We start from the raw sequence: 24,874 nt of genomic DNA on the forward strand, positions 1-24,874 counted from the left end.
CTCTTAGCTCTCTCTTCAGATCCTTCCTGGCTACCTTATAACACTCAATCGCCCCAATTGAACCTTCACGCCTCCTCTTTACATGGGCCGCCCTCTTCCATTTAACAAGGGATTCCAATTCCTTATTAAACCACGGCTCCCTCACACAACCCTTTCGTCCCTGCCTGACAGGTACATACTTATCAAGGACACTCAATAGTTGCTCCTTGAACAAGCTCCACATATCAATTGTGCCCATGCCTTGAAGCCTATTTTTCCAAGCCACGCATCCTAAGTCGTGCCTCACCGCATCATAATTTCCCTGCCCCTAGCTATAACTCTTGCCCTGCAGTGCACACTTATCCCTCTCCATCACTAGAGTAAAAGTCACTGAATTGTGGTCACTGTCCCCAAAGTGCTCACCTACTTCCAATTCTAACACCTGGCCTGGTTCGTTACCCAGAACCAAATCCAGTATGGCCTCACCTCTTGTGAGGCCTCCAGTTCTGCCTGTAAAGGATGGCAATTATGTCATTTAGTGTTAGCAAATGAGAGAGGTATCATATTTAGAAGAATGTGTATTTTCCCTTGATCAAAATGTTTTTAAAAAAAACCTATAAAGTCTACATATGCTGAAACTGCATATAATAGCTTGAAGCATCTTTTGAAGAGCTTTAAGCAGCGTTATATTGTAACAATATATGACGAGAGTTGCCTGAAATGAAATGAGACAAATATTGCATAGAGCTGCTGATATTTATCAAATAAGAAAAATTGTTCCTCGAGCTTCTATGTCCTTGGGGTGAACGAGTCCAGAACCAAAGGGCATAGGTTTAGGATGAGAGGGGAAAGATTTAAAAGGGATCTAAGGAGCAATGTTTTCATTCAAAAGGTGGTGTGTGTAGGGAATGAGCTGCAAGAGGAAGTTGTGGAGGCTGGTACAATTACAACATTGAAAAGGCATCTGGATGAGTATATGAATAGGAAGGGTTTTGAGGGATATGGGCCGAGTGCTGGCAAATGGGACTAGATTAGGTTAGGATATCTGGTTGGCATGGACGAGTTGGATCGAAGTGTCTGTTTTTGTGCTGCACATCTCTTATTCTATGACTCTAGGGTTAAAAACAAATCAGATGGGTTTTTACTTTACAGTTATAAAGTAGTGATTCTGGTGTGAAAAATACACACATCCGGATGGACAAGCCCAGTGGTCGTAATGGCCTTTGTGGCAACTGATGCTCACTGGGCTTTGATATGAAGAAGAGGTGCTTCATCTGAGAGCTACTAATATCCTATGATCTATATTCTGATGTAAATGCCTTCAGGAGAAATGGATTAAAATGCACTTTTTTAAAAACTTTAATAAAATAATCTACTAATGTCTGACAGGTTGACCAAAACAATCCAAATGGACATCTCTGGAGGGACCATTTGGTGCACAGTGCCTTGCATATCTTGGCAGTTGGTTGCTTGGATATTTTAAAATATATTGTAATGTTTAAGTAAAATAAAACCAGGAACTTGGGTGCTGGAGGTCAGAAACAAACAAAAACAGAAATTGCTGGAGAAACTCAGCTCGTCTGTAGCGTCTCTGGAGAAAAGTAGAAACAGTGATCCTTCAGAGAAAACATTTTGAGTACAGATAATTAAATCGGGTACAAGACATTGGGATAGAGGGAGGACAGTGGCAAGTGGTGGGGATACATTGTTCACCCACCCTTCTTTTAAATTGTGTTGGCCTTATATTCACATTTCAGAGAAGGGTCTAGGGAATGGAAAGTTGGACAGTTCAGTTGTACTAATGGAATGTTGCTTTTCCAACGATTGTGTTGATTTCCTATTTGACATATTCAAAACCACTTTTCATTTTAACTATTGTATCCACTAAAAAAATTGAGAAAAGTCAGTGCATTCAAATAACTAGTATCAACTGTAAATGAAAATCAAAAGCCTTGGCATCCTCCTCAAATATGATGCTCAGAAGTGGTCATATTATTCTAAATATCCAACTGGAAGCGTTAATTTTATACTCTTTTGTACATTCTGCCTCCTTTTGTAAAAACTTGGATCCCTTAAAACTTCTGGCATTTTTGCCACCTTCAAAGATTTATATATGCACACCCAGGTCTCTGTTCCAGACCCCTCTTTAAAATTGTCATTTTAATTTCTATTGCCTTATCTCTGTCATACCAAAATGAATTACTTCATACATCTCTGCTTTAAATTTTATTTGCCCAGTTCACTGTCTGAAGTTTGACCATTCTTACTGTTTACTGCATTTAAGCTTTGTCTTTTATGCCATTATCCAAATTTTACATAAACTTTTGAGCTGGAGTTTGAACAACTGGAGATTCTTGCTGCACATGTAGAGGTTATCAAGAGCACGAATCTTGAAATTTCCATTAGGCATTACAGGTAAATCGTCTTAGCTTCATTGTTTTTCTAAGCATGTCCATTTGTAAGTGAAGGGTGCTTCCAATCAAACCTGTTGGACTATAACCTGGTGTTGTGTGATTTTTAACTCCGTGAAGGGGCATATTTTTGTAATAGTTTTTGCTGAATTATAATCATCCCTCAAGAAGGGGAATTATACATTTTGAAAGCACTGTGGAATGTGCCACACCATGGTAGGGTAGTTTGGGGGTGTACCAAATTATAGTAGCAGTGCAACAGAGAAGTTATTGTCCTATGATTTGATAATTAGGGGTTTGGCCGTAACCCTGATGTTGTGACAGAATCCAAAAAGGATAAGTGATATGAGCAGTTGGGGGGAACTTGGAAAAAGAAGATTCAGTTGTCATGGTCCACTTAGAGATATAGGGAAGGAAAAAAAGGCCCTACTAAGTAAATGTTTGAAGTACATTTAAAAAGAAACAAATTATTGGTCTTCCTAGGCTTATAGTGTGAACTGTATGCTAATTGATAGGGATGAGGTAAGTAGATTAGGAAAGTGAAAGATTGGTGAGGAAAATTGTTCCATTTTAATGAGCGATGCCACCAGTACTGGGGCATGAAAGAACTTTATTGTTGGGACAATTTCCACCTGACTGCTCCTGGTGCAATGCAAATGGAAAGGATAAGTAAGACTTGGATAGTTAGTCTGAAATGTATTTCATATTTATCTACTCCCATATGATTGCTTACTATGGGTTATCATGTCCAGTTTACTTTTTATTTTAAATGCCATGTGCATTGTTTTATAATTCAATTCATCTTATACCAGTTGTTCCTTCTACTTTATTTTTGGTGATTTTTTGATTCTTCATTCTAAAACTGAATTTGCATCTTTTAACATTTGTTATCTTTGTTTCCTCTCTCGGTCTGATCTTTACTCTCTACGCCTACTTGGCACTGCAAGTATTTTGTCAAATCTGAGAAATGTGACAAGAGGAATGGCCTAGCAGTATTTTCGCTGGACTGTTGATCTGGGGACCTGAGTTTGAATTTCGCTACAGCAGATGATGGAATTTGAATTCAGTAGAAATCTGAAATTAAGAATCTGATTATGACCATGAATCAACCGTTAATTTTGGAATAACCCATCTAATTTGTAAATGTTATTTAGGGTAAGAAACTGCCGCCTTTACCTAAACTGGTATATGTGACTCTAGGCTTAAGGAAATGTGATTGACTCTTAACTGCCCTCTGGGTAATTAGAGATGGGTCTAGCTAGTGATACCCTCATTCTATGAACAATTTTTAAAAAAATCCATAGTGAGGAATCAGATGAAGTAGTTGAACATGAAATACATTGCTGCATCTCCCCACCACCACCCCACCTTTTGTGGAATGTGGGTGTCGCTGAATGGCTAGCATTTATTGCCGTCCTTAGTTGCCCTTGAAAAGGTGATGGTGAGCTGCCGCCTTTAACTGCTATGGTCCACATGCTGAAAGTTGATACAATGCCCTTAGGGAAGGAAGTCCAGGATTTTGACCAAGCGACATTGAAGGGCAGTGAAATATTTCTAACTCGGGATGCTGAGCAGCTGGGGGACTTGCAGGTGGTGGTGTTCCCTTGCCCTTCTATATGGAATTTGTTGTTGGTTCGGAAGGTGCTCTCTGACGATCTTTGGTTAATTTCTGCAGTGTATCATGTAGATAGTACGTACTGCTGCTACTGAGTATCAGTGGTGGATGCTTGTGGATGTGGTGCCAGTCAAATGGGCTGCTTTTTGCTGGATGGTGTCAACCTTCTTAAGTCCTGATGGAGCTGCACCTATCCTGGCTAGTGGGGAGTATTCCATCACACTCCTGATGGTGGACAGGCTTTGGGGAGTTAAGGGGCGAAGTACTTGCTGCAGTATTCCTAGCCTTTAACTTGGTCTTATAGCCACAGTGTTTGTGTGGTGAGTCCAGTTGAATTTCTGGTCTATAGTAACTCTGGCGATGTTGATGATGGAGTTAGTGATGGTAACACCATTGAATATCAAAGGGCATTGGTTGGATTCTCTTACTGGAGATGGTCATTGCCTCGCATTTGTCTGGTACAGATGAAACTTGCCACTTATCAGCCCAAGCCTGGATGTTGTCCGGATTTTTTTGCATTTGAGCTTAGACTGTTTTAGTATCTTGAGTTGTCATGAATGGTGCTGAACATGGCGCAATAATTGGCGAACATTCCCACTTCTGATCCTTGATGGAAAGGCCATTGATAGAGCAGCTGAAGATGGTTGGATGTAGAACACTACCCTGAGAATCTCCTGTAATGATGTCCTGGAGTTGAGGTGACTGATGTCCAACAACTGAAACCATCTTCCTATGTACTGTGTAAGACTCCAACTTGAGGAGAGTGCCTGATACGCATTGATTTGTTTTGCTGGGCTCCTTCATGCTATATTCTGAGGTTGAGGGCTGTCACTCTCTCCTCACCATTTGAAGCTCTTTTGCTTGAACCAAGGCTGTAATGAGGTCAGGAGCTGAGTGGCCCTGATGGAACCCAAAGTGGGCATCACTGAGCAGGTGCTGCTTGATTGCACAGTTGATGGAAACCTTCCATCGCTTTCCTGATGATTGAGAGTAGACTGGTGGTAATTGGCCAGGTTTGATTTGTTCTGCTTTTTGTGTACACAATATACCTGAGCAATTTTTACATTGTCAGGCAGATGTGCAGCATTGGTTAGCACTACCTAATAGTGCCAGGGATCCAGGTTCAATTCCAGTTTGGGGCGACTGTCTGTGTAGAGTCTGCACATTTTCTGTGTCTGTGAGAGTTTCCTCAGGTGCTTCGGTTTCCTCCCAGAAGATGTGCAGGTTAGGTAAATTGGCCCATCGTGTTCAGGGATGTGTAGGATTAGGTGCATTAGTCAGGGGTAAATGTAGGATAATTGGGTAGGGGAATGGAACTGGGTGGGTTTCTCTTTGGGGGGATCGGTGTGGGCCAAATGGCCTGTTTTCACACTGTAGGATTCTGAGATGCCAGTGTTGGCTAGGGCAGTGGCATGTTCTGGAACCCAGTCTTCAATGTTGCAGGAATGTTGTAAGGGCCTGTAGTCTTTGCACTACCTATTGCCTCCAACCATTTCTTGATATCATGTGGAATAAATTAAATTGGCTGAAGACAGGTATTTGTGGTGCTGAGGACCACTGGAAGAGCCTGAGATTGATCATCCACTTGGCATTTCTGGCTGAAGATTGCTATAAGTACTTCAGCTGTATGTTTTGCTCTGATATGTTAGGCTCTGCTATCGTTGAGGATGAGGATATTTATGGAGCCATCTCCTTGAGTGAGTTTTTTAATTGTCTACTGGCATTCATTTCTGGATGAGGCAGGACTGCAGAGCTTAGATCTAATTCGTTGGTTTTGGAATCGCTTGGGTCTGTCTATTGCTTGTTACTGTGCCTTTTGGAATGTAAGTTGTCCTGTTTGGTAGCTTCACTAGGTTGACACCTCATTTTTATGTATGCCTGGTGCTGCCGCTGGCATGCCCCCCTGTACTGTCCACTGAATGAGATTGGGAATGGTTGGGTGAGATATATGCCAGGAGGTTGGAAGTTGTGCTGAAGTACAGTTGTGCTGCTGGTTGTTGGCCGAAAGTGCTTCATGGATACCCAGTCTTGAGTGTAGGATCTCTTTGAATCCTGTCCCATCTGGTATGGTGATAGTGCCACGCAACATGGAGGGTATTCTCAATGTGAAGGTGGGACTTTATCTCCACAAGAATTGTGTGTGGTTGCCTCTCTTGCTGATACTGTCATAGAAATATGCATCTGCAGTTGGCACATTGGTAAGGATGAGGTCAGGTATGTTCTCTTTTGTTGGTTTCCTCCCCACCCACTGCAGACCCAGTCCAGCAGCTCTGTTCTCCTCCATCCAGAGCTTTCACCCTTGCATCCTTAATGCTTCCTCCATGTGTTGTTCAATGTGGAGGAGTACTGATTAATCAGCTGAAGGAGGAAAGTATGTGGTAATCAGCAGGAGAGTTCTGAAGCCATGAGACTTGATGGGGTCTGGAATTAATGTTGAGGATTCCCAAAGCAACACTCAACTGTGTACAATGCTGTGTAGCCACCTCTGCTGGATCTGTTCTGCCAGTGTGAAAGGAGATATCTAGGGATGGTGCTGGTGATGTCTGGGACACCATGATTCTGTGAGTATGACTTTCAGATTGTTGCTTGACTCGTCTGTAAGCCAGCTGTCTCAATTTTGGCACCAGCCCTAGAAGTTAGGAAGACTTTGCAATGATGACCGATCCATTTTTGCTGTTGACTTTTCCGGTGCCTTGAACGATACCAGGTAGTCTGACCAGTTTCATTTCTTTGTTGCAACATTGTAGCAAAAAGGATCTTGGCTATTCACTTTATCTATGCTCCTCATGATTTTATAAACCTCTATAAGGTCACCCTTCAGCCTCTCTCGCTCCCAGTGAAGAAAAGTGCCAGCCTATTCAGGTTCTCCCTATAACTCAAGCCCTTCAATAGTGGCAATGTTGTTAAAACTTTTTCTGCACCCTCAAGTTTAACAACATTCTAAAGAGGAGCTTCCAGAATTGTATGCAATATTCTAACAGTGACCTGACTAATGTCCTATACAGCTGCGACATGACATCCCAATCCTACATTGTGTACTCAACGAAGGCAAGGTGCCAAACACTCTCTCCACCACCCTGTCTACTTGTGACTCCACTTTCAAGAACCATTGGCCCATCTGATTAAGGTTCTGTTTTAATGAGAGAATCATCTTGACAGTCCGTTTTACCACCTATTTTGGTGTCATATGGAAACTTACTAACTCTACCTCCTATATTCACATCTCAATCATGTATATAAATGATAAAAGGCAGTGGTCCCAGCACCAATTTTTGTGGCACATCACTAGTCACTGGCATAGAGTCTCCATCACCACCTGCAGTTTCTGAACTTCAAGCTAATTTTGTATCCAATTGGATAGCTTCCCCTGGATCCCTTGTGATCTAACCTTACTAAATAATCTACCACTGTGGAACCTGTCAGACACTTTTCTGAAGTCTATCCTGACAATGTTTACTGCTCTGCCGTCATCGATCTTCTTTAGCACCTCTTTTTTTTTTAAAAGGGAGGGGGAAGAGGCTGGAAGAGGCAGAGGGTGTTGGGGAGGGAAGAGCCAAACAATTTCGCCAAAGACATCGCTTAGGTCATTTTTGGAGTATTGTGTTCAATTCTAGTCTCCTCCTTTTGGAACAATGTTGTGAAACTTGAAAGAGTTCAGAAAAGGTTTGAGCTATAGGGAGAGGCTGTTTTTTTCCTGGAGGCTAAGGGGTGACCTTAGAAGGTTAATAATATCATGAAGGGCATGGATAGGGTAAATAGACAAGGTATTTTCCATGGGTGGGGGAGTCCAGAACTAGAGAGCATGGCTTTACAATAAGTGGAGAAAGATTTAAAAGGGACCTAAGGGGCAGCTTTTTCATGCAGAGGGTGGTGCATATGTGAAATGAGCTGCCAGAGGAAGTGGTGGAGGCTGGTACAATTACAACATTTAAAATGCATCTGGATGGATGTATAAATACGAAGGGTTTATAGGGATATGGACCAAATGCTGGCAAAAGGGACTAAATTAATTTAGGATATCTGGTTGGTGTGGAAGAATCAGACCAAAAAGTCTGTTTCTGTGCATACATCTCTATGACTAGATTTGCAAGTATGACTCCTTTGTTCAAGAAATGGTGTGAGGACAGTCCCAGGTAACTGCATTTGAGACTCTAGGATAACCAGCAGACTAAGTTTGGCCAAGTTATTTGAATGGTATGTGTTGATCAAGGAAATATAGGTTTTCAGAAAGTTTTAACAAAGTGTAGCAAGTGGTTTACAAAATGGAAACTCGTGGAATAGGAGGATAGTATTTAATTCAATTATAAAGCCTACCAACTCCTACAGCTACCTTGACTACTCCACGCCACAACCTGCTTCCAACAAGGATTCCATTCTTTCAGTTTCTATGTCTCCATTGCTTCTATTCATTATGATGCCCTTTTCTGTCCATAGGAATAATCATGTGCTCCCAAGATACTTAACATCTCAATAAACCATCTTACTCTCTTGCTAACATTTTTGTTCTCGGCTTGCTGCAATATACAATGAAACACAGTGCAAGCACAAGGAACAATGCCTTATTTTCTGCCTAGGTACTCTATATAGCCTTGATTTCATTACTAAATTCAATAAGTTTGGAACCTGATCATATTTTGTCTGTTATCCATTCTTGCATTTTTCTTCCAGCAAATGTCCTGTATTGTTTGTGTCTTCTTTACTTTGCTCTTAGTATAGACCCATTCCCTCCCTTTCACACCTTAATTTCAACCCATTTTACATCTTTGTTTTCTTTTTCCACCATTAACAACCATTTTGTCTTTTGCAGTGGGCCTCAATTTAAGTTTATTCAGTTTAAAAATATTTTCCAATGCCTTTTAGCTTTGAAGAGGAGTTATACCAGAATTGATGCTAATCTGTTTCTCTCCATGGGTGCTACCAGACCTGCCTAGTTTCTCCATTCCGTTTGTTCAGATTTCTAGTATCTGCATTAGTTTGCCTTTATATCAAACTACCAAATCTTGGTGTTTTGAACTATTAAAAATATTTTTAGAAACACTATTTAAAACTTGGAATCATTTCCTTCTAGGTTGCAGTGCTTTTAATGGATACTCAGGGGGCTTTTGACAGTCAGTCAACCATAAGAGACTGTGCCACAGTTTTTGCTCTCAGCACCATGACAAGTTCGGTTCAGGTAAAGATTGCTTTTAAAACTGCTTACTTGGGGTGCAGCATGTTTGTCCTGTTGCTATTACGTAGTCTTTCATTTGGAGAGATTAAAAATATCCCAGTTTTAATAATTGGTATTCAATTGTGGATTTTTTTCTGTATAGAATAGGATATGTTAATAATTTTTACTATTTGTTGAATTAAATTTATCATTTCAGTTTCTCAATAACACAAGAAGCCAAAAAAATGTCATCAGTATATTTAATAATGCAACTACCTGAAAAGATATGTAAGGACATATAATAATAATCTTTTTAAAATGTACCTTTCTTTAAATGTGGTGGTAACAGCAAGGAATTGATACTGATAGGATCACTTACTTTGAGAATATAGAAGGTACGGTTAGTTTGTGGAAGATACCAAAATTGGTGGCAAAATAGACACAAGAAGGTTTACAAAGATTACAAAAGGATCTTGATCAAATATGTTAATGGGCTGAAAAATGGCAGCTGGATTTCAATCTGGATAATGCGAGGTATTGTATTTTGGTTGTACAAAAATGGGTAGGACTTTACAATTAATGGTAAGGCCTTGGGTAATGTTTTAGAACAGAGGGATCCGGGGAGTGCAGGTACAAAATTCTTTGAAGTTTGCATCATGTAGACAGGGGGTTTAAAAAGGTGTTTGCCTTCACTGCTCAGCCCTTTCAGTTGGGAAGTCATGATGAGTTTGTACAGGACTTTGGTGAGACCTCTTCTGGAATACTGTGTCCAGTTCTGGTTCAGTTATAGGAAGAATATTATTAAACTGGAGAGGGCTCAGAAGAGATCTACTGGGAATGTTTTGTGTTATAAGAGGCTGGATAGACTGGGACATTTTTCACTGGAATGTAGAAGGTTGTGAGACAACCTTATAGAAGTTTATAAAATAATGAGGGGTATAAAAAGAGTTAATGGTAATTGTCTTTTCCCTTGGATGGTATTGTATGACTCTAGTAGCATGGATACTGGACCAAATATTGAGTGTTGCTGGCAAGGACAGCATTTGTTTATCCCTAATTGTGTTTGAGGTTGGTGATGAGGTACCTCCTTGAACTCCTGCAATCTTTGAGGTGTAGGTATACCTGTGATCCTATTATGAAGTGAGATCCAGAATTTTGATCTTTTGACAATGAAGGAACATAATGTAGTTCTAAGTTAGGATGGTATGTAGACTGGAAGGAACTTGCAGATGGGGTGTTCCTGGGTGTCTGCTACTGCCCTCTTTCTAGATGGAGATGTTATGCATGTAGAACGTAGTGTCTGAGGAAGCGTGATTTGTCACAGTGCATTTTCTAATGCTATGCTCTCTAGCAATTATATTGTGGCTGAGGAAGTAGAGAATGTAGGTGATGGGTGAACTGGATTTCTCTTGGATTGGAGCCACGCTCCTACAAGTAATTGGAGGATAATTATATCACATTTTGTTTTAAACCAGTTTTTTTTTCCTTTGTTTATAGGTATACAATTTGTCTCAGAACATTCAAGAAGATGATCTGCAACACTTGCAGGTATCGTAGCCAATTTAAAAAAAAAATTAATGCATGGGCTGAGGGTGTCACAGCATTTATTGAACCATCCCTAACAATTAAAAGTCGACCACGTTGCTATGGGTCTAGAGTCACCTGAGGCCAGACCAGGTAGGAATAGCAGTTTCCTTCCCAAAAGGACATTAGTGAGCCAGGTGCTTTTTTTTTCCTGACAATCGATATTGGATTCATCTGCCATGGTGAGATTTGAAACCTGGTCCCCAGAACACTACCTGGCTCTCTGGATGAACAGTCCAGCAATTAATACCACTAGGCCATCACCTGCCCTTAAATATGTTAGAAGGAAACTTTAATATTTTGATACATTGAAGGTCATGATTCCAATTTCAGAAAGTAAACTGCATTGAGATATATTCCAACATACTAATATTTACTCTAGTTTGGTAAGTTATTTTGGCCTGGTTTTGATTCTCTTGCAAACTATCTCTAATTCACCTAACTTTAGCTAACCAAGAGCTGCAACCTCATTACTAATGAGTTTCTATTCTCCTCCTTTCTCCTAATCCAACAAAAACCCCTAACTTCAGTTTTCAGTAAAATCAGTGCTGATTCATGTTTACCAGCATCTAATAGATCAGTCCTCCATGTTGACATTAACTCAACATATTTATATTCAATAGATTTAGGAATACAGATGTTCAAAGTAAATGCCAGCAAGGTGAGTGTGTCTGCCTCATTCAATGCCTCCATTCCAGGTGAGAAGGACTCAGCAAAACCTGTTGTTTACTGACTCAAACTTCTGGTATCTACAAATGTATTTGCAGATGTATTGCATCTGTTTTCAGCCAGAACTTCAAAGCCCGAATCTATGCTAACTTTCTGATTACAATTTATTTTTGCCCTCTTGTAGCTTTTCACAGAGTATGGCCGACTAGCAATGGAGGAAGTGTATCAAAAGCCCTTCCAGGTTTGTGTATTTAATGAAGATTTTGGTATTGTGGTTACCTTATATGTATGTTAGGTGTGAAGTTGTTTCATGATTGTATTCCTTCGGAGGTCTAGAACTTTTACATTGGTACTCAAAACCTTGTAATGAAAATAACCTGTTTATTTCTTAAATAGCTGAGCAATTTTTAAGATAATTAAATTCAGCCTTGTTAATAAACTTATAGATCTCAAATATCATACAGGAATAGCAAATTCTTCAGTATGTGGATGTACCTACTAGAGGAGGTGCAAAACTTGACCTACTCTTGGGAAATAAGGCAGGGCAGGTGACTGAGGTGTCAGTGGGGGAGCACTTTGGGCCAGCAACCGTAATTCTATTAGATTTAAAATAGTGATGGAAAAGGATAGACCAGATCTAAAAGTTGAAGTTCTAAATTTGAGAAAGGCCAATTTTGATGGTATTAGGCAAGAACTTTTGAAAGCTGATTGGGGGCAGATGTTCGCAGGTAAAGGGACAGCTGGAAAATGGGAAGCCTTCAGAAATGAGATAACTAGAATCCAGAGAAAGTATATTCCTGTCAGGGTGAAAGGAAAGGCTGGTAGGTATAGGGAATGCTGGATGACTAAAGAAATTGAGGGTTTGGTTAAGAAAAAGGAGGAAGCATATGTCAGATATAGACAGGATAGATCGAGTGAATCCTTAGAATATCAAGGGAGGAAACCCACGCAGACACTGGGAGAATGTGCAAACTCCACACAGTTGCCGAGGCTGGAATTGAACCTGGGACCCTGGTGCTGTGAGGCAGCAGTGCTAACCACTGAGCCACCATACCACCCAAATTACAAGGATGTTGCCAGGGTTGGAAGATTTGAGTTATAAGGAGAGGCTAACAGGCTGGGGCTGTTTTCCCTGGAGCGTCGGAGGCTGACAGGTGACCTTAGAGGTTTACAAAAGTATGAGGGGCATGGATAGGGTAAATAGGCAAAGTCTTTTCCCTGGGGTCTGGGGTGAGAAGAGAAATATATAAAAGAGACCTAAGGGGCAACTTTTTCTCACACAGTGGTACATGTGTGGAATGAACTGCCACAGGAAGTGGCGGAGACTAGTAGAATTGTAACATTTGAAAGGCATTTGGATACATGAATAGGAAGGGTTTGGAGGGATATGGGCTGGGGTGCTGGCAGGTTGGACTAGATTGGGTTGGGATATTTGGTCAGCATGGACGGGTTGGACCGAAGGGTGTGTTCCTATGCTGTACATCTCTATGACTCTAAATGTTGGCAGAACAAATGCTTGAATTTTTTCTCAAAACCAGCAAGCCCAATATTATTTTTGTTTGGAATGCAGCTAAAATCTAATTTAGACTAGGATTAATAATGTAATTGGCTGATTGGTCCAACTTTCAGAGGTATCCGGATATTTATTACATAAAACCATGAAGTATAAGAGCAGTATTAGGCCAATCGGCCCATTAAGTCTGCTCCACCACTCGATCATGACTGGTATGTTTCTTAACCCCATTCACCTGCCTTCTCCCTGTAATGCTTGATTCCCTTACTAATCAAGAACCTATCATTCATGGAGGAGAATGTGTTTAACAATGATTTGTATTAAGAACAGAAATTGTAATATTTACAATTGTGAAATGTTGAGTTTTCTAGCATATAGTTGGCCTAGCATGCATTATTAACTTGTCAATTAGACGATCATGGGCTCTTATTTCACTGGGACTTGAGCATTTGATCTTAGCTGATACTTCAGTACAGTACTGATCGAGTGCTCTGATGTTGAATGGTCCTACTTACCTGTTCAAATGATATTAAAGATTTTTTTAGCACCATTCAAATCTGGCAAGACAGCTCTTTCATGGGTAGACATTGAGATATTCTGATGGGAAAAGCTGTGTATGCAAGTGCAGACTCTTTTTTTCAGTTGCAGAAAATTAATGTAAGTGAAGCTAATAATGTTCTTTCTATGTAGACTCTTATGTTTTTAATAAGAGATTGGAGTTATCCCTATGAACATCCATATGGATTGGAAGGAGGGAGGAGCTTCTTAGAAAAACGGTTGGAGGTAAGATTTTAAATGTTATCCTTTGTCTTACGTCAGCAGAAGAAACAGGTCACCTGTTAAAATGTAGCGAGGTGACCTGTTATTGTTGGTTTGACGTACCTGTTAGAAATGAAAAACGTGTTGTTCCATTTAAATTTTTAATTTTTGAAGATAAGACTTGGTGTCTGGTCAATGTTTTTAATATTTTCGGATCTTGTTGGAAGTGTTTGGGAGAAAAGTACTCCAAGAAAACAATAATTGCCTCAGTTGACAATGCCACCACGTTGTTCCTATTCTTTAACCAGTAAAAACTCTACTACAGTTCTCTAACTTCACTTGACTATTGTTTCGTTCCTTAGATAAAACAAAATCAGCATGAAGAGCTACAAAATGTGAGGAAACACATTCATTCCTGTTTTGCCAAAATCACTTGTTTCCTAATGCCACATCCAGGTCTGAAAGTTGCCACAAATCCTAGTTTTGATGGAAGATTAAAAGGTATTTGAATGCTACCTGAAGTCGTGTGCATATACTTGCTGGATGATAAATTCTGTTTGTTGAGATGACCAGTTTGTTGTGGTAGATGTTTGACCTCTCGAATTCTGGTTTGCATATTCATTTTTAAAAAAAGTACAAATCAGAAGTTTGTAATATTTTCTGACATTTTAAGATTCTTAAGTAGGATTTTTGTTTACTGTCAAAACTTGCATACATTTATTTTTTAACATTGAACCTCATTTTAGTTGCCTTAATAGTGTGAATATATGACAGGATTCCCCTGAGTTACTGACCACTATGTTCTCATTCTTGTATTGTCCTTTAAATTTAATGTTGCCTTGTCTTACTGACAGATTTTTAGTTGTTCGTGGGCTGTGGGCATCACTGGCTAGGCCGTCATATTGTGCCCCCCTGATTTTCCCACTGAAGTGGAGTTGCTTGTTGAATAGTCAGGGTGCTTGGTTGTACATACCTCCGTAATGTTGTTAGAAAGGGATTTCCATGATTTTGACTCCCCAACAGTGAAGGGACAGCAACATAATTCCAAGTCAGGATGGTGTCTGGCTTGGAGGGACCTTTTGGAAAGTTGTTTCCTTGAGCCTGATGCCCTTGTCTTTCTAGATGGCTAAGATGTGATTTGGAAAGTTCTGTTGACGGAGCCTTGGTAAGTTATTGCAGTGTGTCTTGCAGATGGTATGCTGCCACTGTGTTGATGCAGGGAGTAAATGTTGAAAGTAGTGATCGTGCACTAGTCATGCAGGCTGTTTTATTCTGCATTGTGTCCAGCATCTCAAATGTTGTTAGAACTGCACTCGCTGTGGTAAGTGGAGAGTATTCCATTATAGGAGAAAGTGAGGTTTGCTGATGCTGGAGATCAGAGCTGAAAATGTGTTGCTGGAAAAGTGCAGCAGGTCAGGCAGCATCCAGGGAACAGGAGAATCGACGTTTCGGGCATAAGCCCTTCTTCAGGAATGAGGAAAGTTTGTCCAGCAGGCTAAGATAAAAGGTAGGAAGGAGGGACTTGGGGGAGGGGCGTCAGAAATGTGATAGGTGGAAAGAGGTGGTGGAGTGGGAGGGGGAGTTGAAGTGTTGAGCCACATGGTGGTTGGGTTGGTTGGTCCGGGTGTCCCAGAGGTGTTCTGTGAAACGCTCCGCAAGTAGGGGGGCTGTCTCCCCAATATAGAGGAGGCCACATCGGGTGCAGAGGATGCAATAGATGATATGTGTGGAGGTGCAGGTGAATCTGTGGCGGATATGGAAGTTTCCTTTGGGGCCTTGGAGGGAGGTGAGGGGGGAGATGTGGGCGGACGTCTTGCACCTCGTGCGGTTGCAGGAGAAGGTGCCGGAAGTGGAGGTTGGGTTGGTGGGGGGTGTGGATCTGACGAGGGAGTCACGGAGGGAGTGGTCTTTACGGAATGCTGATAGGGGAGGGGAGGGAAATGGAATACAGCAACACATTTTCAGCAGTATTCCATTATACTCATGCTTTATTCTTTGTAGATGGTAATACCCAACTTCTCACTTGATTTTATAGCCACACTATTCATGTGGCTGGTCCAGTCAGTTTCTGTTCAATGGTAGTTCCCCTGGGATGTTTGTAGTACAGGATGCAGTGAAGACAATGCTGAATGTCAAGAGGCAATGGTTAGATTCTCTGTAGGGATGATCATTACCCAGTATTTGTGCAGCGCAGATGTTACTTGCCACTTAGCAGCCCAAGCCTGAATTTTGTCCAGGTCTTATGCATGCACATTGACTGTTTCAGTATTTCATTAATGCTGAATATTGTAGAATCATTAGTGAACATTCCCAGTTCTGACTTCTTATGATAGAGGGAAAGTCATTAATAAGCAGCTCAAGATGATTGGGTTTCAGATACTACCTTGAACCCTGCAATGATGTCCTTTCTCGCAGAGCACTTTAGGGAACATCTCTGGGACACCCGCACCAATCAACCCCACCGTCCCGTGGGCCAACATTTCAATTCCCCCTCCCACTCTGTCGAGGGCATGCAGGTCCAGGGCCGCCGCCTCCGCTGCACCCTCACCATCCGACCCTGGAGGAAGAACGCCTCATCTTCCGACTCAGAACACTTCAACCCCAGAGCATCAATGTGGACTTCACCTGTTCCCTCATTTCCCCTCCCCCCACCTTACCCCAGATCCAACCTTCTAGCTCAGCACCATCCTCATGACCTGTCCTATCTGCCAATCTTCCTTCTCTCACCTATCCGCTCCACCCGCCTCTGACCTGTCACCTTCATCCTCACCTCCATACACCTGTTGTACCCTCTTCCCAGCCCCACTCCCCTCCCATTTATCTCTCCACCTCGGAGGCTCCCGACCTTCATTCCCACTGAAGGGCTTTTGCCCAAAATGTATATTTTTCTGCTTCTCAGATGCTGGGTGACCTGCTGTGCTTTTCCAGCACCACTCTAATCTAGACTCTGGTCTCCAGCATCTGCAGTCCTCACTTTTGTCTAGGATGATTAACTACCACCAGCTGCAACTATCTTTCTTTATGTTAGGTGTGATGCCACCCAGTGGAGAATTTTCTTTTCTAGATGCTCATTGGCTGTATTTTGCTCAGGCTCTTGTGGTTCAGTTGTTGATCAAATGCTAACTTGATGTCATAAAATTATAGAACACATCAAAAACTGTCACTCTTTTGTCATCCCTAATGTTTAACTCCTCTTCATATTCGGACCAAGGCTGTGATCAGGTCAGGAACTGAGTGACCCTGATGGACTCCAAGTAGGAAGCAGATTATTCCTTTGCATTGTGCTGCTTGAAAGCACTGCCAGTGACCATTTCCATAGGTCTGTTGATGTAAAATGTCAGGTATTGAGTTTGAACTTCAAATAATCTGACAGTTCAAAATATTACGTCTAAAAGTGATTTGCAGTCCATTTTTGTGCAGAGCATGAGAATCTCAATTTCTAAGATTCTAAAGTATTCATCTCCCTTCCAGTATTACAGCTTATTTTTAACTTGGGAGTTCTAGTCTTGCATGTGTTGAGGTCTAACAAAGTTCTATCTACTCGGGTGATGATGGGAGACAAAATGATTGATATTTTTATTGCCATTATGGTCATGCTATCCACTGACAGCTTTTGCATTTCCCCAAAAAAAAGTTGATCGCTCATCCAGTCTTTTTGGCCTGAAGAAATGGCAGAAACTACATGAATTAGATTAGATTACTTGGTGTGGAAACAGGCCCTTCGGCCCAACAAGCCCACACCGACTCGCCGAAGAGCAACCCACCTAGACCCATTCCCCTACATCTAACACGGGCAATTTAGCGTGGTCAATTCACCTAACCTGCGCATTTTTGGAAACCGGAGCACCCGGAAGAAACCCACGCAGACACTGGGAGAATGTGCAAACTCCACACACAGTCACACAAGGTGGGAATTGAACCTGGGTCTCTGGCGCTGAGAGGCAGCAGTGCTAACCGCTGTGCCACCGTGCCGCCCATAATTATTAAAGGATCAACTCCTTGCAGTTGCATAAAACACAGACATATAAGTTACAGGGCAAAATGCAACTATTTCTGCACTCTAGTGGAGAACTAGGGTTTGGCAACTTGGTGAGGGAGGAATAGCATTGAACTTGACAGAAGAATTGAGAGGAAAATAACCGAGCTATGGAATATTGACTTTGGCATCAGAACAACGCAAATTCTTGCGCTAATCCTGGAGCCAAAAACTGGTGACAAAGTCCTTGAGAAGGAAACTGAGTCAGTGTCATTATCTGTGCTTTGATTGGTTCTGACGTTGCTTCCCATACTTGCCTTCACCCTTTAAATAGTCAGGCAGCTTTAAACCTCCACCCAATGCCCGTAAGAGCTTCTGGTCTTTGCGGGAGCGTAAGCCAAACCTAGCAGGAGCAAAAGATGTCTACACCAAAGCCATGGAGATGGTATGCAACTATTTTTCTCTGAAAATGGCCTTTTTTTTTTTGATACAGTGCAATGCTCTGTTTTTGTATAGTGTTGATTCTGTATCTTGTACTGTGTCTATCTCAATTCCATGGCTATAATTTCTGATATGATACTAACCACATTTCAAGTTGGAGGAAGGAAGTTCTTTAATATTTTTGCCTGTATTATGCAAAGTTGAATACATTCTTTCTGCTTCTCTCCATCTGGTTATAGTTAAATATAGGGTAGAAGCTCCCCAACCTCCCCAGAATTTCTAGCCTTGACTAGAGAGTAGCTAGAATTTTTTGTATTCCCAAATTTCTCTTCCATAGATGTACCTACTTAATTGCAAGTGAAAGATTGAGAAAGTTCAATTCCTCACAGCAGTCCTTTTGTTGTTTTAGCAAGGAGCTCTTAACTGAATTGTCTTTACATGTAGATTAAGATTTGAAAGGAAGAACATCAAAAAAGGATCAGATAACTTCATTCAAATGTAGTTATTGTAAAAAGATCTGAAATGCACAAGGAAATTTGTTCATGATATGTAGTCAACCAGAATAGTTTTGGTACTAAACAAAACTTTTAATTAACTACTGGCATCCTATACACAAATAGAAAATGCAGTAAGGCAGTACAATATATGTAGAGGAACATAAATAGCCCTACAGGCCTATGATGACTTATCGGCCCTTTTCTGATTCTGTTTTTGGTTTCCAGTATTCACTGTATTCTGTTGATTTGATCATTACACTGTACATGGATATTAAAACATATGGATTTATGTTGCACCTTTTATATCATTTTAGTGTGATGGACCAACTTTTTAATAGTTATTTGCATTGAATTTTGGGGTGTGACAGTCTAATTTGTCAAAATCTTGGATTCTATTTAAAAGTTTATTGCACCTACTCGGGTGAAAACTGCAAGATGATATGTTTACATTCGGAATAGTTTTTGTAATTTATGATTTGCAGACTTAGTATTTTATCCCTATAGATATTGATGATGACTTCAAGATAGGGCTCCATGATGTCGTGCCATTTCTACTGTCTCCTGAAAATTTAGTAGAAAAGGAAATTGGAGGGTCCAAAGTGACTTGTCGAGACCTTCTGGAATATTTCAAGGTAGGAAAAGTAAATAGTCACTTTTTTTTAAAAAAGCTTTTTGTTGCAGTTCTTTAATTCAGAAGGCTCTGTTAACATATTAACGATCCAGGAATTTGTTTCTGTGTACTTCAGGCTTACATCAAAATTTACCAAGGAGAGGAACTACCTCATCCAAAATCTATGCTACAGGTACTTTTTAAAAAAATCTCTTTCTTAAAAATATATCATCTTGGTACTGATATGATCAAGAAAAGTATTCACACAAATTCTCTTTGAATGTGGTTTAGAGAGGGAATCAAGAGTAACATTGACAAAACTTCGACTCTCAAATATTGATCCTTTTGACATAAGTGTTCCAGATTCCTCCAAAACCCAGTTAATATTGCTGTTGCAAGATATTGAAGAAGTCTGCTCAATGGTTACTGGTGATCGTAATGGTTATGTCCATCCATCTATCTCAAAGATTGGTTTTTGGAAAGTGGGAAGAGTGAGGATTATTCGCTGTTTGCTTTGACACTGGGCAAACCCTCCTGCTTAAACCAGCAACACAGAAAAGATTTATCCCATGCAGTAATCTGTGAAGCCAAGAACTATTTAAAGTAAAAATTAACCACTTTATTTCTTAAGGTATAACAGAGAATAACTAACTAACAACTATTCATAACTCCTTTCCCTAACCTACCTTTACCTTCCCTTCTATAATACTAGTCTGATAAAAACCCCCCGATTAAGATTTACCAAAATTTCGAAGTTTTAAAAACCAGCCTGCTGTCGAATCTTCTATTAGGATCTTCCTGTGTCGTCTTTGCTTTACTGATCACAGATCGATATAGGTACCTTTTTTAAGAGAGCTATTCTCTGGGCAGTCTGCAGATGTAGTTCTCTGGCTTGGCAGTTCTTCTCCCAGCTGTTCAATTTTCCTCAGTCTTCTACCCCCAAAGCATTGGATTGTGTCATTGGCTTTTCAGATTGTCAATATACTAAATTCAAACCTGATTGGAGTTTGGTATTTTTTTGGGGGTATAATTTAAACTGATTGGCCTAATTCAAATCTGTTTTGACGTTTCCAGGCAACCAGCTACCCTAGCTACCGAACCACGTGTTACATTATATCTTGTTCAGAACACTTGGTGCTGTCAGGTAGTTCTGCTAGTTTTTAACTCTCTTAAAGGTACAGTACTCCCACATCTTCATAACAAGTGTGAAAATTATCCTCTGGCAAAAGGTTTCTATGATAATGATTAATTAAAATAGTAATTCTTTTACAGGCAACAGCTGAAGCCAACAATCTAGCTGCTGTAGCAGGAGCAAAAGATGTCTACACCAAAGCCATGGAGATGGTATGCAACTATTTTTCTCTGAAAATGGCCTTTTTTTTTTTGATACAGTGCAATGCTCTGTTTTTGTATAGTGTTGATTCTGTATCTTGTACTGTGTCTATCTCAATTCCATGGCTATAATTTCTGATATGATACTAACCACATTTCAAGTTGGAGGAAGGAAGTTCTTTAATATTTTTGCCTGTATTATGCAAAGTTAAAAGTTTCACAACACCAGGTTATAGTCTCATCAGGTTTATTTGAAAGCACTAACTTTTGGAGTGCTGCTCCTTCATGTAACTAGTGGGGCAGGTACACATAACACAGAATTTATAAGTAATAGATCAAAGTGTCGTACAACTGATGCGTTGTATTAGACAAACTTAGATGGCTACGTCTTTAATCACTTACAATGGGGATGCAAGTTTTGATTGATCAAGATGTAAATTCCAGAGTTTTTCATGTCACAGCCCTGAGATAGCTTGAGGTTTTATCAGTAGATAAAACAAGGTGACATCTCAGCTCAGATAATGCCTTAAAGGTGTGAGGTTAGAGTCTGGAGTCAGACTGGTTTTATTATTCAAGAATAAAGTGAAGTGAGTTTTGAGCATTTTTATCTATCAATGATAATGGGCAATCTATATAACATCCTAATTTTTGATCTGTTGTTTAACTAATCAGTTTAATTTGACTTTGTTTTTAACATACTAACAAATTAATTAACACTTATTTTTCTAACTTAATACACTACAAGTTCCTATATATAAAACTGCTACATATATCCAGTTAATAAAACCATGAGACATGGGAGAAGAACTAGGCCATTCAGCCCAAGTCTGCTCCAACATTCAATGAGATCATGGTTGATTTGATAATCCTGAGTGCCACCTTCTGCCTGATCCTTGGATCATAACCTTGGATTTCTTTACTGATTAAAAACCTGGTTGTCTTAGCCTTGTATGTACTTAATGCCCTAGCCCCAGCCACAACAGACCTTTGTGTTAAAGAATTGCACAGATTCACACCCTCTGAAGAAATTGCTCCCCCCTATCTTAAATATGTAATCCCTTATCCTGAGATTGTGCCCTCTGGTTCTAGTTGAAACTTTATTGCTGGAACAGCACAGCAGGTCAGGCAGCATCCAGGGAACAGGAGATTCGACGTTTCGGGCACAGGCCCTTCTTCCTGAAGAAGGGCCTGTGCCCGAAACGTCGAATCTCCTGTTCCCTGGATGCTGCCTGACCTGCTGTGCTGTTCCAGCAATAAAGTTTCAACTTTGATCTCCAGCATCTGCAGACCTCACTTTCTCCCCTCTGGTTCTACACTCTCCCACGGAGGGGAAAAGCTTTCTGCATCTACACTGTCAAATCCTCTTGGAATTTTATCTATAATTCCATAAAGTTGCCTCTGATTCTTTTATATTCCAAGTACAGGTCTGACTTACTCTCTATTTCTCCTCATAAAGGAATCCTTCTATACTGGTATCAGCTAGTGAACCTTCTCAGGACTGCCTCCAATGCCAGTATATCTTGCCTTGGATAAGGAGCCCAAAACTGGTCAGTGTTCCAGCTATGGTCTGACTAGTGCCTCATAGCTTTAATCCTTTTATACTGCATTTCATTTGAAACTAAAGGCAGCATTCTATTTGCCTTCCCTATTATCTGCTGAACTTGGATTCTAGATTTGAAATTCATGGATGAAGACTCCCAAATCCTTCCCTTCTGGAGCTTTCTCCGGACTTTCTCCATTTAGAACATGTTCAGCACCTCTATTCTTCCTGCCAAAGTGCAAAACCTCATGTTTCCCCATAATAAATTCTATCAACCATGTTTTTGCCCACACTTTTTAACCTTTCTGTATCCCTCTGCAGACTATCATCTTCACCACTTGCCTTTGTGACTATTTTGTGGCACCCATAAACTTGTCTAGTACATTCTCTTTCCTCGTCCAAGTCATTAATTGATATTGTAAGTAATTGTGGCCTCAGCACTGATCCCTGTGGCACACTACCGGTAACAGGTTGCAAATCTGAAAACGCCCCGTTATCCCAATTGAGTCTTCCTATTTGGCAACGCATTGCGTGATTAAAGGCAGTCAGCATGGCTTTGAGGGGGGTAGGTCAGCCTCACAAATCTTATTGAGCTCTTTGAGGAGGTGACAACACAGGTTGGCGAAGGTCGAGCAGTAGATATGGTGTATGTGGACTTCAAGGTATTTGATAAGGTGCCCCATGGTAGGCTCATTCATAAAGTCAGGAAGTCTCCTGTTTGGCTATCTGGATTCAGAATTAGTTGGCTGACAGAAGACAGAGTGGTTATAGATAAAAAGTATTCGGCCTGGAGGTCAGTGTTGAGTGGGGTCCTGCAGGGCTCTGTTCTTGGGCCTCTGCTCTTTGTAGTTTTTATGAATGACTGACTTGGATGAGGAGGTTGAGGGGTGGATTAGTAAATTTGCAGATGACACAAAGGTTGGAGGTGCTGTCAATAGTATTGAGGGCTATTGCAGGCTGCAGCGCAACATAGACAAGAGGCAGAGCTAGGATGAGAAATGGCAAGTGGAGTTCAACCTGGTTAAATGCGAAGTGATGCTTTTTGGAAGGTCGAACTCTAATATTGAATATAGGATTAAAGACCGGATTCTTGCAGTTTGGAGGAACAGAGGGATCTTGGTGTTCAACTACATAGATCCCTCAAAGTTGCCACCCAATTGGAATAGGGCTGTTAAGAAAGCATATGGTGTTTTGGCTTTCATCAACAGGGGAATCAAGTTTGAGCCCCGAGGTTTTGTTGCAGCTCTACAAGTCCCTGGTGAGGCCACACTTGGAATATTGTGTCCCGTTCTGGTCGCCCTACTATAGGAAAGATACAAAATATTTGGGAAGGGTGCAAAGAAGGTTTACCAGGATGCTGCCTGGACTGGAGGGCTTGCCTTATGAAGAAAGGTTGACTAAGCTCTGACTTTTCTCTCTGGAGAGAAGGAGGAAGAGAGGTGACCTGATCGAGTTATACAAGATAATGAGAGGAATGGATTGAGTCAATAGCCAGAGACTTCCCCCAGGGCAGGATTGACTGGCACGAGGGGTCATAGTTTTGAGATATTAGGAGAAAGGTATAGAGGGGACGTCAGGGGAAGGTTCTTCGCGCAGAGAGTTGTGAATGCATGGAATGAGTTGCCAGCGGTGGTGGTGGAAGCAGAGTCATTAGGGACATTTAAGCGACTGCTGGAAATGCACATGGTTAGCAGAGAATTGAGGGGTGCGTAGGTTGTTATTTTGATAGGATTAATCCTCGGCACAACATCGTGGGCCAAAGGTCCTGTTCTGTGCTGTACTTTTCTATGTTCAGTGTTCCTCTATCCTTACTAATATGCTAGTTTCAACATCATGGGCTCTTGTGTTATTAAGTAGCCTGATGTGTAGTGCCTTATCAAATGCCTTCTAGAAATCCAAATATTTTACATCCACTGCTTTCCCTTTATCTATCCTGCCTGTAAATTTGGGAAGGCATGATTTCCCTTCGTGAAGCCATGCTGATTTTGTTTGATCACACGCATTTTTAAGTGCTTTGCTATTACATCATTTATAATAGAATCTAACATTTTCCCAATAACTGACCTTAAGCTAAATGGCCTGTAGTTAGCTCTTATTTCTCTACTTCCCTTTCTAAATAAAGATGATATTACAATGGCAGTTTTCCAGTCTCCTGGGACTTTGCCAGAATGTAAGGATTCATGGAAGTTCACTCATCCACTGTTTCTGTAGTTGTCTCCTTTAATATCCTAGGATGCACCCCATTACATTCAAGGAATTTAGCAGTCCCTAGTCCCATTAGTTTCTCTAGAACTGCTTCTGTAGAGATAGTTATTTCTTCTCTTGCCCCTTGAGAGTTTCAAATTTTGAAATGCTGTTAGTGTCTTCTACTTTGAAGACTGATGCAAAGTTTTTATTCAACTCCTGTCATTACTTGGCTTCCCATTATTATTTCCCCAGTCTCAATCAAGTTCTGTTATTTGGTAAAGACATCATTCTGACATATATAATTTGACTAATATTTTTCTACACTACTAATTGTTGCAAGTAAGTTTCTCATCCCAAACCGTAAACTGTTATCCCAAACAGGTTGGTATCCTGTCAACAAATCACCATATACGGGAGAACCTCGATTATTCAAAAGTAATGGGTGGGCACTATTTCGTTCGGATAATCAATTATTCGGTTAATCGATTAAACACCTTTCCTTTTGAGGCTCGGAGTTTTTTAAGTCTGTCCTTGTTCAAGAGACTTGCGGCACACAACATGCAAGGCCCTGCCCCCAGCCCTGTGCAACACCCCACCCCACCCATGTGTTTG

The 24,874-nt window shown here is 40.8% G+C and overlaps 1 protein-coding gene across 5 annotated transcripts in view; it reads left to right on the top strand.

Moving 5' to 3' along the window:
* The window catches only part of atl2 (atlastin GTPase 2), a 115,810-nt gene that overhangs the window by 69,029 nt on the left and 21,907 nt on the right, over positions 1-24,874 (top strand). For all 5 annotated transcript variants that reach the window (XM_043696415.1, XM_043696417.1, XM_043696412.1 and 2 more), the window contains exons 4-11: positions 9,074-9,178; positions 10,652-10,702; positions 11,592-11,648; positions 13,611-13,703; positions 14,042-14,180; positions 19,098-19,225; positions 19,340-19,396; positions 20,476-20,547. In XM_043696415.1, coding sequence (XP_043552350.1) covers positions 9,074-9,178; positions 10,652-10,702; positions 11,592-11,648; positions 13,611-13,703; positions 14,042-14,180; positions 19,098-19,225; positions 19,340-19,396; positions 20,476-20,547 — 702 coding nt within the window. The remainder of the gene's footprint in view (positions 1-9,073; positions 9,179-10,651; positions 10,703-11,591; positions 11,649-13,610; positions 13,704-14,041; positions 14,181-19,097; positions 19,226-19,339; positions 19,397-20,475; positions 20,548-24,874) is intronic.

This window comes from Chiloscyllium plagiosum, chromosome 9, assembly GCF_004010195.1.
Source record: "Chiloscyllium plagiosum isolate BGI_BamShark_2017 chromosome 9, ASM401019v2, whole genome shotgun sequence".
Classification (NCBI taxonomy): domain Eukaryota; kingdom Metazoa; phylum Chordata; class Chondrichthyes; order Orectolobiformes; family Hemiscylliidae; genus Chiloscyllium; species Chiloscyllium plagiosum.